Source organism: Lissotriton helveticus, chromosome 6 (genome assembly GCF_964261635.1).
Source record: "Lissotriton helveticus chromosome 6, aLisHel1.1, whole genome shotgun sequence".
Lineage (NCBI taxonomy): Eukaryota > Metazoa > Chordata > Amphibia > Caudata > Salamandridae > Lissotriton > Lissotriton helveticus.
Genome location: NC_136067.1, coordinates 744,308,041 through 744,324,811, shown reverse-complemented (window position 1 = coordinate 744,324,811; position 16,771 = coordinate 744,308,041). Strand labels below are relative to the sequence as shown.

The window sequence follows — 16,771 nt, the reverse complement described above, 5'->3', positions numbered from 1 at the left end:
CGGAATGTTGTATTTAAATATAGATGTTTCTGCTGATTTAATATGGAATATTCTTAGGGCTAATTTAATGTTCTATTTTTTGTGAACATGTTATGGATTGAAATACAAATAAAAGGTAGGACATGTACTAGTGTGTTTTGCATGTCTAAATAGTGAAATTCTGCTAATTTCATTTTTGGGAATTGCAAAGACTATCTCTTCTATAGGGTAACGCGTATTGCCATGAGATATCCTTTTTTTGTTTTCTCTTTTTTTATTTTATATTTATGGTATTTATACACGTACAAACATTATAGAGGGATAACTTTGTATGGAAAACCATCCTATGATTAAGTGTAATTTCCCATTGAAAACAGATGGAAATTTAGAGTTTGGGATCTCTAAAATCACAATTTAAAAGTACATCTTTTGGTGAAGTTGGTTTTTAAATTGCATGTTTGAAAATGCCACTTATAGAAAGTGGTAATTTTCTTGCTTAACCATTCTTTGCCTCTGCCTTACTGTTAAATCCACATCTGGGTTAGAATGACATTGGTACTCTTGTGCCTTAACTGTAGACCGTCCCACAAAGGGAGCTGAGGTGTGCCTTGCATATCCTGATGGGCAATTACCAGGCGGATGGCGGAGTAGTTGTCACTGACACCTGAATAGGGTTGTGCCTGTCCTCACACAAAGCTCTTGAAGCAGATCAGGGAAAGGCAGGGTCTAGTGCACCTCAAAGACCTTTCTTTGAAGTTTGCCTACTTCAAAGGCTGAAAAGGGTGTACGTATTGGACCTCTGACATTCTCTAATCTGAACACTTCTGGACTAAAGGACAGTATGTCAGGAAGAAGACCTGGATGCTGTAGGAGGGCCTGCGACTCTGCCTGTTGCTTTGTTGTGCTGGCATGCTGCTTGGTGTTTTTGACCTGGGAATGAAAGGACTGGCCTTTGCTTTCGTTATCCTGCTTCCAAGTTTCTCCTAGGGCTTTTGAGTGCTTGCCTTTTATTAAGAAGTGTCAGAGCCATCAAAGATTTCACTTACCAGTGCCTTCTGCTGAGAGTCCTGACTTGCCAAGTGGCACCAAATCCAGTTCCTGGGCCCTTGGAAGTGCAACCTGGTGAGGAAATCCATGCATCGACTATCAGCACCTGTTCTCTCAACATAGCACAACTGTGCGGCTTAAAAATTGCGACTTGCTGTGCATCCTAAAAATTGCGACTGCAGCCCGAGTCCGGAGCACTGTGTCATCTATGTCCATGGCACCCGGTGTGACTTCAACCCAGCCTCTGCTTTGCGGCTGAAGAATTGAAACATCACCTGATTCCCAGCTGTGATATTGACATATCATCGACAGAGCATGTCTAGATTTTCGACGCATCGTACTTCGATGCTGTCTCTTCATCTATGTTGCCCTGCAGTATGGAACCGATGCTGCCTTTCTGGAGATCGACGCATCACTACCCCTTCCAGTAAGGAATCAACTCAACACATCCCCTGCACATCAGTAAGGAACCAGCATTTTTTGGGTTTATAGATTACTGCAGCCCCGCTCATCCAGCTGGGAATTAACATCTTCCCTGCGATTCTTAACAGCGTGACACCGGTCATATAATCAACTTGGGACCGCAACCACGTCTCACTAACCAACTGGGCACAGATCCAGGTGGCCACAGGTATGCAAAGATCCTCTGCAATTGTCTCTAGATGATTAGGACATGTTATTTAGTCGTTCTGACTCGGTTGTCACATACAATTTTCTGTTTCTTGTATATTATCTAGTAATCGTTAAGAAACACCAACAAAATAGAAGTTAATCGAAAGTCTCCGGAAAAAGACATTAATCAAGGCTTCCTTCGGCCTTGCCATAAGGTACAGATTCATGTAGATAGTTACATTTTTGCAAATAGTGCTTAGGTCTAGTTTAGATTTGGACATGTTGCCACCACTCGGCCCAGGGTGGTAACAATTCGGCCTGCCTTCTCCTCACCTTAAAATCATAGAGGGGCCCCCATTTTTTGATTCGTTCTAACAGTCTTGTCATCTGCAGAAGTGTATTCCAGATCCTACTTTAGAATCACTACATTCGTATTTTTGTTCAACTGTGATTTTGTTTTAAATATTGTATATAGTGTAAATTTGCATATAATGTAATGGGAGAAGTAATGTATATAAATGTACAGAAAGGGGCTACATAGAAAGTATTAAGTATTAAAAGGATCCGTCAGACTGAGCAACAACCTAATAGTGACTAAGTGGTCCCTCTACACTAAGACTGAATTACAGACTTGTAGTCGTTATAACAACATAACTATATGAACGCTGATATTTTAAGGTCAAAGTGTATAAAATTAATTGTAAATATGATTTTCTTTTTGTAGTATCAACCTGTACATACAGAATTCCTGAGGAAGGCCAACCGCCGAAACGCGTTGAAGGGGAATTAATTCTGTATTATTTGAAATAGTTTATCTGAAATTTGTTTTGAATTGTAAAGCACTAATTTGTATTATACACATGTAAATAACCTTTCAACCTGATATCAATTGGTTCAAATATGGGAATACAGTTTATAATTATAATAAAATAAAAGAAAAATATTTTCATACTAAATTCAATTAGGCATTGACTTTATTTTTTAGCGTTCACTAGTATGATGTAAATATGTGCACATAACCCGGTGCTAATTTCTCTCTTTCTAAATAAGCAGATCAGGGAAAGGCAGGGTCTAGTGCACCTCAAAGACCTTTCTTTGAAGTTTGCCTACTTCAAAGGCTGAAAAGGGTGTACGTATTGGACCTCTGACATTCTCTAATCTGAACACTTCTGGACTAAAGGACAGTATGTCAGGAAGAAGAGCTGGATGCTGTAGGAGAGCCTGCGACTCTGCCTGTTGCTTTGTTGTGCTGGCATGCTGCTTGGTGTTTTTGACCTGGGAATAAAAGGACTGGCCTTTGCTTTCGTTATCCTGCTTCCAAGTTTCTCCTAGGGCTTTTGAGTGCTTGCCTTTTATTAAGAAGTGTCAGAGCCATCAAAGATTTCACTTACCAGTGCCTTCTGCTGAGAGTCCTGACTTGCCAAGTGGCACCAAATCCAGTTCCTGGGCCCTTGGAAGTGCAACCTGGTGAGGAAATCCATGCATCGACTATCAGCACCTGTTCTCTCAACATAGCACAACTGTGCGGCTTAAAAATTGCGACTTGCTGTGCATCCTAAAAATTGCGACTGCAGCCCGAGTCCGGAGCACTGTGTCATCTATGTCCATGGCACCCGGTGTGACTTCAACCCAGCCTCTGCTTTGCGGCTGAAGAATTGAAACATCACCTGATTCCCAGCTGTGATATTGACATATCATCGACAGAGCATGTCTAGATTTTCGACGCATCGTACTTCGATGCTGTCTCTTCATCTATGTTGCCCTGCAGTATGGAACCGATGCTGCCTTTCTGGAGATCGACGCATCACTACCCCTTCCAGTAAGGAATCAACTCAACACATCCCCTGCACATCAGTAAGGAACCAACACTTCACCTCCCCTGGCAGTAATGGACCAACGCATCAATATATTTTTTAGGTGCCTCACCTCCCCCGTGCCTGTTTTCGTCTTTGAATTTAGACGCATCTAAGGTACTTTGGGCTAAAAGTAGTGCATACATAGATTTCTATTAACTGAGGCGATATAACCTTTGAAAAGTGATAACTTTACTAGCATATGTTGGGTTTTTTATTTTTTGTCTTGTTTTATTCAGATAAATAAAACAAGATTGCCCATTTCCACCCCTGTGGAAATGGGCAATGGTCAAAGCCCTCCTCAAAAAAACTAACCTAGAACCTAAAAACCCAGGGAATTACAGACCCATCTCCTTACTACCCTGGCTAAGCAAAATCACTGAGAAACATGTCAACAACACCCTGACAGAGTTTCTCGAAGCCAACCACTTGCTAGATCCCTCCCAGACAGGGTTCCGACCCATGCACGGGACGGAGACCGTGCTCCTCGCCGTGACAGAGGAAGCCAGGATGATTATGGATCAAGGAGGTACTGCTGCCATTATACTCTTGGATCTCAGTGCCGCCTTCGACACCGTAAACCATAACATCCTACTGCGCAGGCTTATCAACCTAGGAATATCTACAAAGGCTATCACTTGTTTCGAGTCCTTTCTGTCGGATCGCTCCTTCCAAGTCTTCGAGGGCAAAATCACCTCCCACAGCAAGCCACTCAGCTGCGGTGTCCCACAGGGCTCCTCCCTGAGCCCTACACTTTTTAACGTGTATACGAGCCCCCTAGCTGAGATCGTCCGCCCATTTGGGCTAAAAATCATCTCCTACGCGGATGATAGTCAGCTAGTGGTGGGGCTGAACTACCCCCAATCCAGGCCCAGTGACATGAGGAGCTGCTTAGAATCAGTCTCCTCATGGATGACAGTGTCTTGTCTCAAACTGAATGGAGACAAGACTGAGTGGATTGTTCTGGGCAACTCCTTACATCACTCTATTGACTCCATGTGGCCGCCGTGTCTTGGACCTGCCCCTATAGCCAAGGATACAATCAAGAGCCTGGGATTTTGGCTAGACAAGCACTGAACTTTAACTACCAAGCTGTCAAACTCTCAGCTACCTGCTTTGGTATACTCAGGCTCCTTCGTAAAATCCTCCCCCTTCTACTGTTCAAAGCTAGACAGATCATGATCCAGGGCCTCATACTTTCCCGCTTGGACTTTGGGAATGCCGTATATTTAGGAGCCCCCTAAACAAGCTTCAGGTCACCCAGAACTGTGCTGCACGAACCCTTCTTCAGATCCCTCATCGCTTGCCTGTAAAATCAGAACTAAGATCTCCACTGGCTACCAATTCGGGAAAAAATTGAATTCAAGAGCATGTGTATTGCACACCGAGCCTTCTGGAGAAAGGGGGCCATCATTAATCACTCCCTGATCTCCCCCTACCGCCCCAACAGGTAGCTTGGATCTGCCTATACCTTCCGTGTCACAGTACCCAAGATTCGGAGAGTCAGGTGCGGGGGCCGAACATTCTCCTTCAACTCAGCAGGACTTTGGAACTCCTTCCCTCTCTACCTCCGATCAGATCCCAACCTGCTATCCTTTCGTAAAAATCTAAAAACCCTATTTTTTAATAAATAACATTCAGTCCCACCTTTCAATCACACACGCCAGTCCACAGCGCTAGGACGCCTCAGGGTAGCTATCGCATTTTACAAAAACTACTTCCATTCCATTCCATAAATATTGGCTATTTTCTACTTTGGTGTGGACTCCTTTTTTGGGTTTTCACTGTATTACTATATGTGTATGTACAAATGCTTTACACATTGCTTCTGGGCCCAATTGTTAAAGAAAGTCTCAAAATTGCACCCATGAGGGATCATGGTAGCCCATTGGCTAGTGAACCAGTCATCCCACAAGGGCCCTTTCTGGGCATAAATATGGCACCCCTGGCATCCTGTTTCTTGGATCACAACAGAACTGTAGAAAGGAACACAGGAGTGCCCTTCTGACCCCTGGACCTTGCATGAGATGCTGCTCTACTGCCGCACTTTGGACTAGCAAGTGCCTCCTGGCTCTTGGAAAAGTCACATCCGAGTCCCAGACGTAAGAAGTGGCTGCAAGATTCAGTCGGGGGACCCCCTGGAACTACTACCAGGGCCATCAAAGCTGAAGTAACTCCTGCCGGCAAGTCAATAGCCACATTCTTCAAATCAGGTCTGACCGCTCACGGGCAACCCACGAAGACCGATCCTCAACAGCCAAAAATTGCACTAGAGTCTGATGGGCCTGAGCGTTTCGTCTGATTCCGGATTGGTCACCAATGACGGGCACAGCCTTCAGCAATTGAAAACACTGGACCCTCTAAGTCTGGAAATATATAGCCCAGCCACAGCGGTCCTTCTACTGGCTCATTGAGGGTTTCTTGTGGTACCGGACACAACCTTCAGCAAAGTAAAACACTGGACCTGCTGTGTGTGGAGATCGGTTGCCCAGCCACAGCTGTCCTTCAACTGGCTCAAAGAGGGCTTAATGGGATATCAACCTCTGTGGCCGAAGTCACTCCACTTTTAACCATGGACCAAGGAACAACAGCAAGGACACCTCCATCGACTGCACAGCACCAACAGCATCCCTCCGCATCCTGCATCCCTAGCATCAGTACCACTTCATTGAAGTCTGTGGCGGTCTTGATGTAAAGTGCAGAACTGGACTTAAGACTGCTTTGGTGACCAGGTATGTGACCAAATAATTCTTACTGCCCCCCTTATCTTCTCCCTGTTAGAACTGGTCACCTAACTCGGGCTGCAGTAGCCGAATACGTTCTTTCAACCTTTCAAAAGTTTCTAAACTTTATAATTAGTGTTTGCTTGCGCTTTGGATTAAAAAGCTGAGCTTTACATTTCACTTAAAAATCTATTGCTCCGGAACCCTCTAGTTGATTTTACTCATCTTGTTGTCTAACTACTCATAAACATATGTTCTATTTTTATAAATTGATGTCAAATGTCTTCTGTGTTGCTCGACTTCCTTATTTAGTTGTTTGGTGCTTCTTATGCTCTACACTAGTTCCTTTTATTTAAACCTTGTTGCTCAAAGCCACAGCTACCCAGAGATAAACTAAAGGTTTTAGTAAATGAGCCCCGACTAGACCCAAGACAGTTTTGCGAGTGCATTACACGTTAAGGTCGCAAAACCATACGATATAATAAACTACAATTATCACAGAGATGTTTTGGGTTTTCTATGATGATATCTATAATTATGTCAAAAAAATATTCACCAATTTTTGGAGAAATTAGAAAGCTTTCTTTAACTTCAGTTGACTTTCTAAAAGTGGAGACAGAAATAAATCTGTGAAGTAGACCAGTCTGTTGCTATTGAAGAATTGGCATCCGTTATTGAAAATCTTATTGGCAAAGGTGGTATTTAGTAAGAAGTTCGCAGGTTGTGTGAGAAATTGTTAGTCCCACTCTTGCTGGATATCAGTAATTCATGAATGCAATCTGACAAGGCTCCTCAATTATGCCCCGATGCTCATACTGTGAAAAGCTTTTTTTATTTGTTTAACCGACATTCAGTAATATACTGAAATATAGTAGTCAGGCTAAAGTGGTTGAAATGAAATGAAATGTGATATTTATAAAGCACAAACTGTCACTCTAAAAGGATGTTGTCCTTTTCTGCAGAGTCACAGAAGCAGTATTTTCTCTAATTCTCCAAAGTAGGTCAGTGATGAGAAAGAGCACTTACTTACCATATAATATCATGGGATGGGGTTCGACAACAAACAATGAAATAATAAATAAAAAAAACAATGTGTGTGTGTTCCTCAGGACAATCTAAAGTTTGTGTTGTCTTCCCCACTTGACAATCGTCTTCTGCTGATGTGACCACTCGTCCTATGAACATCCTTGGTTTATCCTAATAACCACAGCCACTTAGATCTCTGGAAGGTAGGCTGTTGGGAGTGCGAGTGATAGTCCTATATGTACTAATTATAATTGCTACTTGATGGAAAGCCTAAAGAGGGATTTTTGATTACCATTCCATTTGTGAGTTATTCATTTTACTTTTCACCAGTGGGTTTTGTGTTTGATGGTTATGATCCCATTGAGGAAGGTTTTGAGGGTGGGTGATCCAATTTATGTTAATGTGAGGCATTTGGAGTGTTGGGAGGATAGAATTACTCCACGAAGGGAGATACCCTTCAGATGAGAGTAAGTTTAGCCGTATGTCCTGGAGAGAAGGTGTTTTTCTTTAGTCCAGCGTGTTAGAACAGCACAAAAAAGGAAGGATGGACAGAAAGTGTAAGGAGTTGGGAAGGGACACTCCATACATTATGGAGGTAGGACGGTGACTGTATGAACCAGGGAGAAGCAATGCTGGAGTCAGCAGTAACAGAGGACTGAAGGAACCTGGAGTGAGGTACTCCTGTAACCTTCAGGACCCTATACTGTCTCCACTGTGCAATACATTTGAATAAGCTTTTTCCCATTATACATGTTCCACACATTCCAAAATGTCATACTCTCATGCACGTTGGCATGAGGGGGCCCCAAAACAAAAACAAAACATTTTGCTCAGGTGATTGGGGACAAGGGTGGTCATCAACATTATCAAATCTGAATAGCATTGTTCTGGTGCCTAAAAACAACTTTATTATTAAAAAACGGAGAAGGTCTGACCAGGGCATGAATATTAAAGGGAGGAATTCAATCTGTGAAACAATTGCTATACCATAGAATGTTGGAAAAAATTTAACAATAACAATGTGATTGCCTCCAAAAAACAATCTTGATTACAATAAGGTGCTGCTCTACTGTGTTTGATGATGTTTCGAATGATAAAGTGAAGTTTTATGTGCGATACTTTAGATTTCTGTGTGATTACTGGAAAGAAGTTGATGAGTAAGAGGGGCATTGGTTTCCGAGAGAGAGAGAGAGATGTTTATCCAGCTTAATATAGATAATTGGTTGGTTGTTTTGGGGCTTGCTTCTGTGGTCAAGGGTGCTACAGTCCAGGTCTGGTCATACAGTAGTACTCTCAAAGTCTATATCATCTGGCAGTAGGGATGCATGGGGTTGTCTCCTGTCTTTCGGTACAGTGCACATCTGGAGTGTGGACTATGTAGCTCCAGGCAGGCTGAGAAGATTTATTCATGATAACTGCATGCACCCTTCATTGTTAAGCGCCCATTGCTGGAGGTGGTCACGTCCTGGATCTGTTTGCAGATAAAAGAAATACTTACCTGGCTCAGTTCGGTATGATGTCACATTTGGACAGTGCATTTAGGATCAATACAACGATTTGCCAATTTCCATCGACCTTCTTTCAGCTTTTCTCCAGTTTCTACTCATGAAGCCCATTAAGTATAATGGGGTAACCCTGTAACCCTCAGAACCTGGGTGGGTAGTTAAACAAACAATAATGGTTCTGTCGGAAGAGAATACCTAACAACTCGGTATTCGACTATGCGATTCGGAGCGATCAGGCCCTGTCGGGGTACACATACAGTAGCTTTTAGACATAAACACACTGACCCAGGTAGTGTAGAAAGTAATTCTTTAGTAATACTCTCTCTTAATCTTTCGACATATTTACAAACATTGGTAAGGCTGTCGTGATAATAAGTGAACATATACCAAACGTAACAACGTAGTTTGTGAAGGACTAGTGCAGAATAAAAACATACATACATGAATACATAGTGGTGCAATTATTCAAGGTTGTCAACTGTAAACACAATAGTTATTTAGGCAAAATACTTTCTCTTGTTCCTAACAGACTTTGTACAGCTAGATCTCAAACATGGTGCGTCGACGTTTCGACCCTAGTGGTGATGCGCTGACTACGTGCATCAGGGGCGGGTCTTCCTCAGGACTCGAATAGGTTGGACAGCCTTATATATACTAATTGAAGTGAAAATACTTTTTTGTGTCTGTCAGCCGACTCTACACATTGGAAACTGTTCATGTGATGATCCTTATTGGTTTCTTCAAGGCACTCGGGGAAGGAATCCAATATACGGGATGTCTCTGCTATTGCTTGAGCATACGGCAGAGGGCGACCGTCTCCTACAGGAACCGCATGAAGTGTCTGACCACGATTAGCAGGGAGTCAGAGTTTCCTTAATAACCCGCTCCTCTGGTTGAGGAAACGGAGTGGTTACTTCTGTCTCACACTTCTCCTTACTGGTGTCTGATCTTGACCCCGTAGTCTGCCTGGAAGTTCACTGAGTAAAGCTTCAGTACAAGGGTTTGCCCCAGGCCTTGGCAACTGCTGTGCTGAATTCTAGAAGTCAGATCATCCTTCACTCTTACTTATATCATTGAGCATCACTTCTGATGATAAACTGGAAAAGTTTTGCTCTTCCTGAATGGTTTCATTTAGGGAGTTGACTATGGTTATTCCTTGCTTCTTTTATCTTTTACCAAGGTTTCTCGAACTTCTCAGAGAAGGGGTTTTATCCCTGATCCTTTGCTTCTGTGACTCTTGTAAGTGGTTGCTGTTTGTCTTCAACTGTGCATAGTTCTTTTTCCCAAATGTTCATATGTTCTTGGTTTTGGATTCTTCACAGAAGACCCCTTTGGAGCCCCTGCAGTCAGTGTGGTTGTTGTTGGCAATCACACTAGCCCTTACTTTCTTAGACTTTTTCCTGATTGCTGGTTCTGAAGTCGGCCTTGACCTTTGTTCCTAAAGTGTCCTAGTCTTTCCAGTTTGAGAGTAAAATTGTACTGGCTCAGTTTTTTCCTGATCTATCTTCTCATGAGGAGGTTCAACTACACAGTCTTGAATGGCCTGTGGCTGGGATTTTGTTTTAGGTGAGGATGGCGTCTTTCTGCTCAGTCCTCTTTATGAATTTTGGCCTAGCCAAAAAAGTATTGTAGCCAACTACTGCTGGGTTTAGTCACTGATTTTGACTCCTTATGAGATTATGATGGTTTTCTTTTAAGTCAATACATAGTGTGTCCCACATGTGACAAGTTGGCTTCCTGAGACTTAGGGTACTTCTCTGATGGAGATGTGTACAGTTGTGTGACTTGGGTAGTGGTAGCAGATCCAGCCCTTCAGGTCTCCACAAAGGTCACAGACAGCAGATCCAGACGTTTTCTGTTCTCCAACAGATCGAAATGTGTTCTTATGCGCTGGCAAGAGGTGCCGGTGATGTGAGTCCTGAACACTCCGTGAACAATGAGAAAAAATGAGGAAAAAAGGTCCTAGGAACACAGTTCTCACTTTTTAAGCACCTCCTGTTCGCCTCACTGCAAACTATCCCATTGTAACTATTCCGAGGGAAATTCAATATGTCAGCCCCATTTCTGCCCTTGGAGGCTGCTGGTCTGTCTCTCAGGGTGTGTTTAGGGGGTTGTACGGCATTACAACGCGGGCTTTTACCCCGCATGCCATTACAACGCAGTTTTTACAACACAAGTCGTTACAATGACTTGCGTTGGGGGGCGCTGGATAGTGGAATAGTTTAATTTTCTATTACAACTCCAGCCCATTTTGACAGTAGGGAAGGTGTTTGATAGAAAATAATACTATTCCCTATCCTACAGCGCCCTCCAGCGCAAGTCGTTGTAACAACTTGCGTTGTAATAGTAGTGTTGTAATAGCAGTGCGGGGTAATGCCCGCGTTGTTATGGATGTATGGACTCCAGCCCATTTTGACAGTAGGGAAGGTGTTGGATAGAAAATAATACTATTCCCTATCCTACAGCGCCCCCCAGCGCAAGTCGTTGTAACGACTTGCGTTGTAATAGTAGTGTTGTAATAGCAGTGCGGGGTAATGCCCGCGTTGTTATGGATGTTTCCCGTTTAGGGAAATGAGTAGTCGCCTCCATTTCAACCTCACTAAACTGGTTTTGGGACCCCTTCCACTTGATTGAGGCCAAACTGGCTGCAAATGGCTTCTCCTCCCTAGTTCCACCTTTACACTTCAGTGTGACTCAGCAGGCCTCACCTTGATCCCTCTCTAGTTGCCTTTCGTGAGCTGAATTGGAGCTGTGTTCACATCTCATTAAGAAGAAGATTGACTGGGAAAGCTTCTGGCAAACTACTGCTATTAAGATACTGGAGATTCAGGCGAAGTCTAACTCTTTAAAAGTTACTTTTCCTAAATATGTATTAGAAATCCAACTTCACAAGTGCTTTGGATTTTTAATAAACATTAAAAGTAGTGGTCTCAAAGTGCTGATCTCAAAGGGGCACAAGTGTACCTGGATGATATTCAGTTTTTTGCAGAATTATTAGAACAACACAATGGCATTCTTGATAACGTCCTGTCCATTCTCACACATAGAGCGAGGCATGACAGTCAGAAAAGGCAAATGCAAGTTCGCCACCAAGTCTTTGGACTTCCTGGATCATATTATCTCTGACTCTAGACTTAAACCCAAGCTCTCCTTGATTAAAGCTATCAAAGTTGCTAGTGCACCCACTGATCGTGATGCTGTGAGTTCCTTTTTAAGTCTTGCAGAATATTACGCTCATTTTGCGTCAGAATATGCAGTTGCTGGAGAACCCATCAGATCTCTTTTACGCAAGGGGCAGAAGTTCATCTGGAGTGAGGAAATGCAGTCAACTTTTGTGAAGTGAAGGATTTGATTTTAAATGCTCCTGCTCTTTCGGCTTTCAGGGCTGATTGCATTCCCCTCATCACTGTAAACGCCACTCTCAGTGGTCTATGAGCAGTTTTAAGTCAGGGGGAGGTGACAAAGAGCAAAGGCTTGCATGGTTGGTTTTTAAGCTGCATGAATACATGTATAACATAAGCTTTAAGCAGGTCAGCAGATACATAATCCAGGGTTGGCCTGAAATCAAATGCTTACAAGGTGATTTGAAGACCTATGCTCAGGTAGCAGGATTTAAACATTCCTCCTTTCAAGTTAGGTGAGTCCATTATTTCTAAAGCACATCTCGTGCACTTAGGTCTCACTAAGACCTGCATGCGTATTAAGCAGTATTATTGGTGACCTGCTCCGGATAGTCCAGTTAAACACATGGTAAATGCCAAAATGTTTTCTCTTATACAAGCATTGGAAGGTCAGCAAGAAGCCCATGAACCATGTGCCTTACCCTGAAGCACCTTGAGACAAATTGGGTGTGGTTTTTTTCAGGGCTGTTTGTTTCACTTCCTGATTAAATGAGATATGCTATTTTGTTAGTTGACTACTACTCTAAATGGTTGTACTTCTCTTTTGTTAAATCTCCCTCAGCAGACGCAGATATCATATTTCTGGAGCAAGTGTTTGAGGGGTCACTAGATCTCTGGTGACCGACAATGGTTCATATTTCCTTTCTAGCTAAATATGTACATTTCTGAGCAAACATGATGTCAAGCATTTAAAAGCATCCAATGGCCTGGTGGAAAGGGGAAATAACGTCATAAAGGAAGGTGTACCAACAGCTCTCACAGTTGGAGTTGGAGTCAAGCAATTACTCAAACATAAAGTATGGGAGTATAACACGTCGCCTCACGGCACTACTGGTGTGACCCCTTTTTCACTTTTGAGATGTTGTGAATATCATTCAGCTATGTACTCCATGTGGCTAAAGGAAAGTTTTCTTAAAGAAGCAGAAGATAACTCCACCTTGAAGGAACAGGTTAGAGCAAGAGTATTGGAAAAACAGTCAACTATGAAATGAAATTTTGATAAGAGTAGCAGTGTTGAACCTGATTTTACTGTTGGAGATCCAGTTTTACTACGTTAAAGAAAGCGGAGTCGTTTTTTTTTTCATCCCGGCAAGAATTTCCAGAGTTGGTAAAGGATCAGTTTTGGTACAAAATAAAGGTTGTTGGAACATACTAAGTTTAATGAAACTCACTCCACAGCAAGCATGCATCATTAACTGCAGAAAAAGATCTAAACATATTTCTGATTGGACACAATGGATACAACCTGTTAAGGAAACTAGGGAGAACAGATCTGGTAACAAGGTTGATGTTAGGAGCACTACTGACATTTTTCAGGGTGCTGCTTCTCCTTCCAGTGCTGTTAGTACTAGGTCACGTGCTGTTAGGAGACCTAGTGGATTCAATGGTTATGTAATGTATTGTTTTAGTAATTTTTATTTCTAAATTTTTCCCATGCTACTTTATTTTCATTTTTGAGGGGGGAAGGTGATGAAATATATTGTATTATGCTAGACCGCATGTGGTGCAGCTTGTGCGACTTGTTACATTGTCAAGCTGTACCTCTGCTGCTTGTTATACTTTAATTGTAACAGCATTGTTTGACTCAGGCCCGTGCAGGCAAATGAAGCGTCAGGTGAGGTTTCCAGGGAACGGTGTCGGTTCACCTTGCGATCCGAGCCGGCCGGCCTCTGCCTGACATAGGCGAGCATCACTGTACTAAATCTTCACTCTTACCACTTGCCTCATGAGAATTCATTTATTACACCTGGGCTAGCCTGGGGTCGTGTTAGCTACTGTTAAAGCTGGTATATACCTTTCACAGCAAAGACAGGACACAGAGTGAATGAGGTGCCCCTTTTTTTCCTCCAACCACCACCGACCTGAGCAGCGGCCAACGTCCACTGTTTCCCCTGGAATCTTCCTCTGAGCTTTAGCTCTAGCTCTAGCTTATAAAAGAGGAACACAAGACCGGGAACTCTATTTCCACAGTACAACACATTAATATGAGTAGGGCCTTTTCTGCTCCTTTCTGCCTGTGGACATGGTGATGTGCAAGATTTGATTTCATGATGTTGGGATGGTCACAACAGGCTCATGTGTTGGTAGTCACATGACGCTGTGTTTTTTTTTTTTAAGTCGCCATTGCACAGTTGACTGAACAAAGTATAGGTATAAATAGGAGGTGTCGTCACAGTTTTACGAGTTGCAGAGTTATCAACAATACAGGTAGCAGCTTCTAGATAGCAAGTTGCAAGATTTTCGACGCAGTGAGGTAGAAGAGCAATGCAAAGAATATTTTCATGATTTCAAAAGCTAGTGTGAGAAACACCTATAGGAATGGTGAGCATTGGTATTGGGATAAAGGATAGTGGACAATGATTTAGAGGGAAGTTTTAGGGTGAAGGAAATTCGAATGTGCTTGGAACATTCAAATGGACGTGAAGTTTCTTCTGATTGAACTGATTCATATTAACCTCATGCGTGCGGCGCATTTTCCTGCGTGCGCTGAGTTTTTTAAAAACCCGCGTTACATGACGAGCTCAGCTCGTCATCAGCGTACGACAGGCGTACCTCATGACGAGCTCAGCTCGTCATCAGCGTCGAAGGGGTTAAGGGAAGGCATTCTCTCGATGACAAACCAGCTGTAAGATAAGTATACTTCAGAAAAAAAACAGTAGTTGTGTTTAATAAATCGCTCTTTCCATGCCATGGTCTTATAATTTTATGGAAGTTAATGTATATTGATATGGCATCATGTATTATTTTATTCTTTCCTAGTCATTTCTTTGTGAAGTAAATTGTCCTGTACTGCATGATGTATTCATGAAAGTGAATGAGCCCCAGCGCAGCCAACAACTTTTTGTTTTTGGAGGGACATTTCTATGAGGGGACGATTAGGGGGGACCTTAGAAGCACTATAAATTGCTTCCTGAGTTAGTGGGGCTGATAAAGGCATTATGAGATGAAGATGATCACGTGAGACACCTGGAGATATTCAGCGCGAATCGTAATCCCCATTTGAATTGAGAACCTGAAGTGATGGGAGAGAGGAAAAGGTAACAATGAGGTAGGGTCAGGTGAAAAAATTAAACTGCCTCATAAACAGTGTTTTGCCAAACTGCATTAACTTTGAATGGATTGAAGCATTGAGTGGTTTCAACTACCTATAACTATCTTGGGATTTGAGTAAACCCGTACATGGAAAGTTTGGAAGGGCCTTGTGTTTTTACCTGCCAATTTTTCTGCATGTTTCCGCTTTTTCTAACAGAGATCTGTGATTTTAACTAACTATAACTGCTGTGGAAAGTTTGAAAAATATGCAATGTGTACAACTTCTGTTTATTTCTGCTGTATTGGGTAGTATTTGTAATGTGCACAGTTTACAACTAGAAAGCGATTATTCAAATAAATGATTTCTATAACACATTAGAAAACAAATCTTACCCAAAGTACTGTAGCTGGTCTCTATTAAAATTAGTTTTGGTAGCATGCACAGATAACAGATCGGGCTTCCTACCTGATCATTTTCCATGTTCATGTTGTTTAATAATCTACGACATCAAAATAGATAATACTAGAAAATTTCTCCTATTTCTAACATTCTGCATTATGAGTGCCCCTGTTTTGTGCTCCCTGAACATATTCATTCGGCAAAGTCCTTGGATTTTCTTTATAGAACATCCCTGCTTATTGTGTCTATTTCTATTTAACAATTCCTAAAAATCTCCATGGATTGTATTAAAATGTATACTTTTTTGTGTCTATAGGTGTGCTGGCCCTTTCATGGTACCCTCCTAAGATGGCTGACGACAATGGGGAACCCACCGATGATTTTGTTCCTAACATTTTGGACATAGCTCACAGATACAAACTTAAGGTACTTTTCAAGCTGTTTTGTCAATCACATGGTAGTGCTTTGGGACGTTTACATTTTGATACATTTTTGAGCAAATGTTCTTGCAAAATGTAACATTTTGTGCTGGTTTGTTATTACCTCACAATCCGGCCTTCCATGTCACAATCATTTGCAATGCAATTGGCCTCGCTTTTGGTCCTTATATGTATTTAACTATGCAGCACATTAGCTTGGGTCCTGAATCATCTACTGTTGTTTGTGAAACACAGAAATGTGGGTTTGCCCAAATCAATCCACACATCTAATTACTTGCATAAAGATGAACACTTCCTGAATTCTACATATGCTCAGTACGGGTGCTTACTACGGTATCCAACACCTACCCACCAAAGTGTTGCTTCGCCCAAAGATTCAAGAAATACTGGTCTATCAATTTCAACTCTGCACCAGAGCACACCCAATCACTATGTCTATAATCCAACTAGTCTGTCACGCACAGGTAAAACAGCATATTAATGAGTCCTTCCAATAATGTAGTTCAGTTTCCCGCAGTTGTCAATCAAAGGAAGGGATCAGGTCACACTCTTCAATCAGATCTGTATGTTTTTTATTGTCCAATCAGATAATTGTTGATACAAGAGCAGCCGACGCGCGTTTCGCCCACAGGGCTTTTTCAAGGCTTCGGGATATGAGCTGAGTCGGAGAATTCGTACTTTCTCCTAAATTGTCCAGGTGATATTTAAATCTTGTGATTTTAAGAATCCAATGATGGGAATAGATAATTTTA

At 42.2% G+C, this 16,771-nt stretch overlaps 1 protein-coding gene across 1 annotated transcript in view; it reads left to right on the top strand.

The window, feature by feature from the left end:
* Positions 1-16,771, top strand: part of MANEA (mannosidase endo-alpha) — a 300,577-nt gene that overhangs the window by 147,407 nt on the left and 136,399 nt on the right. Inside the window, exon 3 of the mRNA XM_078648240.1 lies at positions 15,896-16,005. Within this exon, the coding sequence (XP_078504366.1) occupies positions 15,896-16,005 (110 nt within the window). The remainder of the gene's footprint in view (positions 1-15,895; positions 16,006-16,771) is intronic.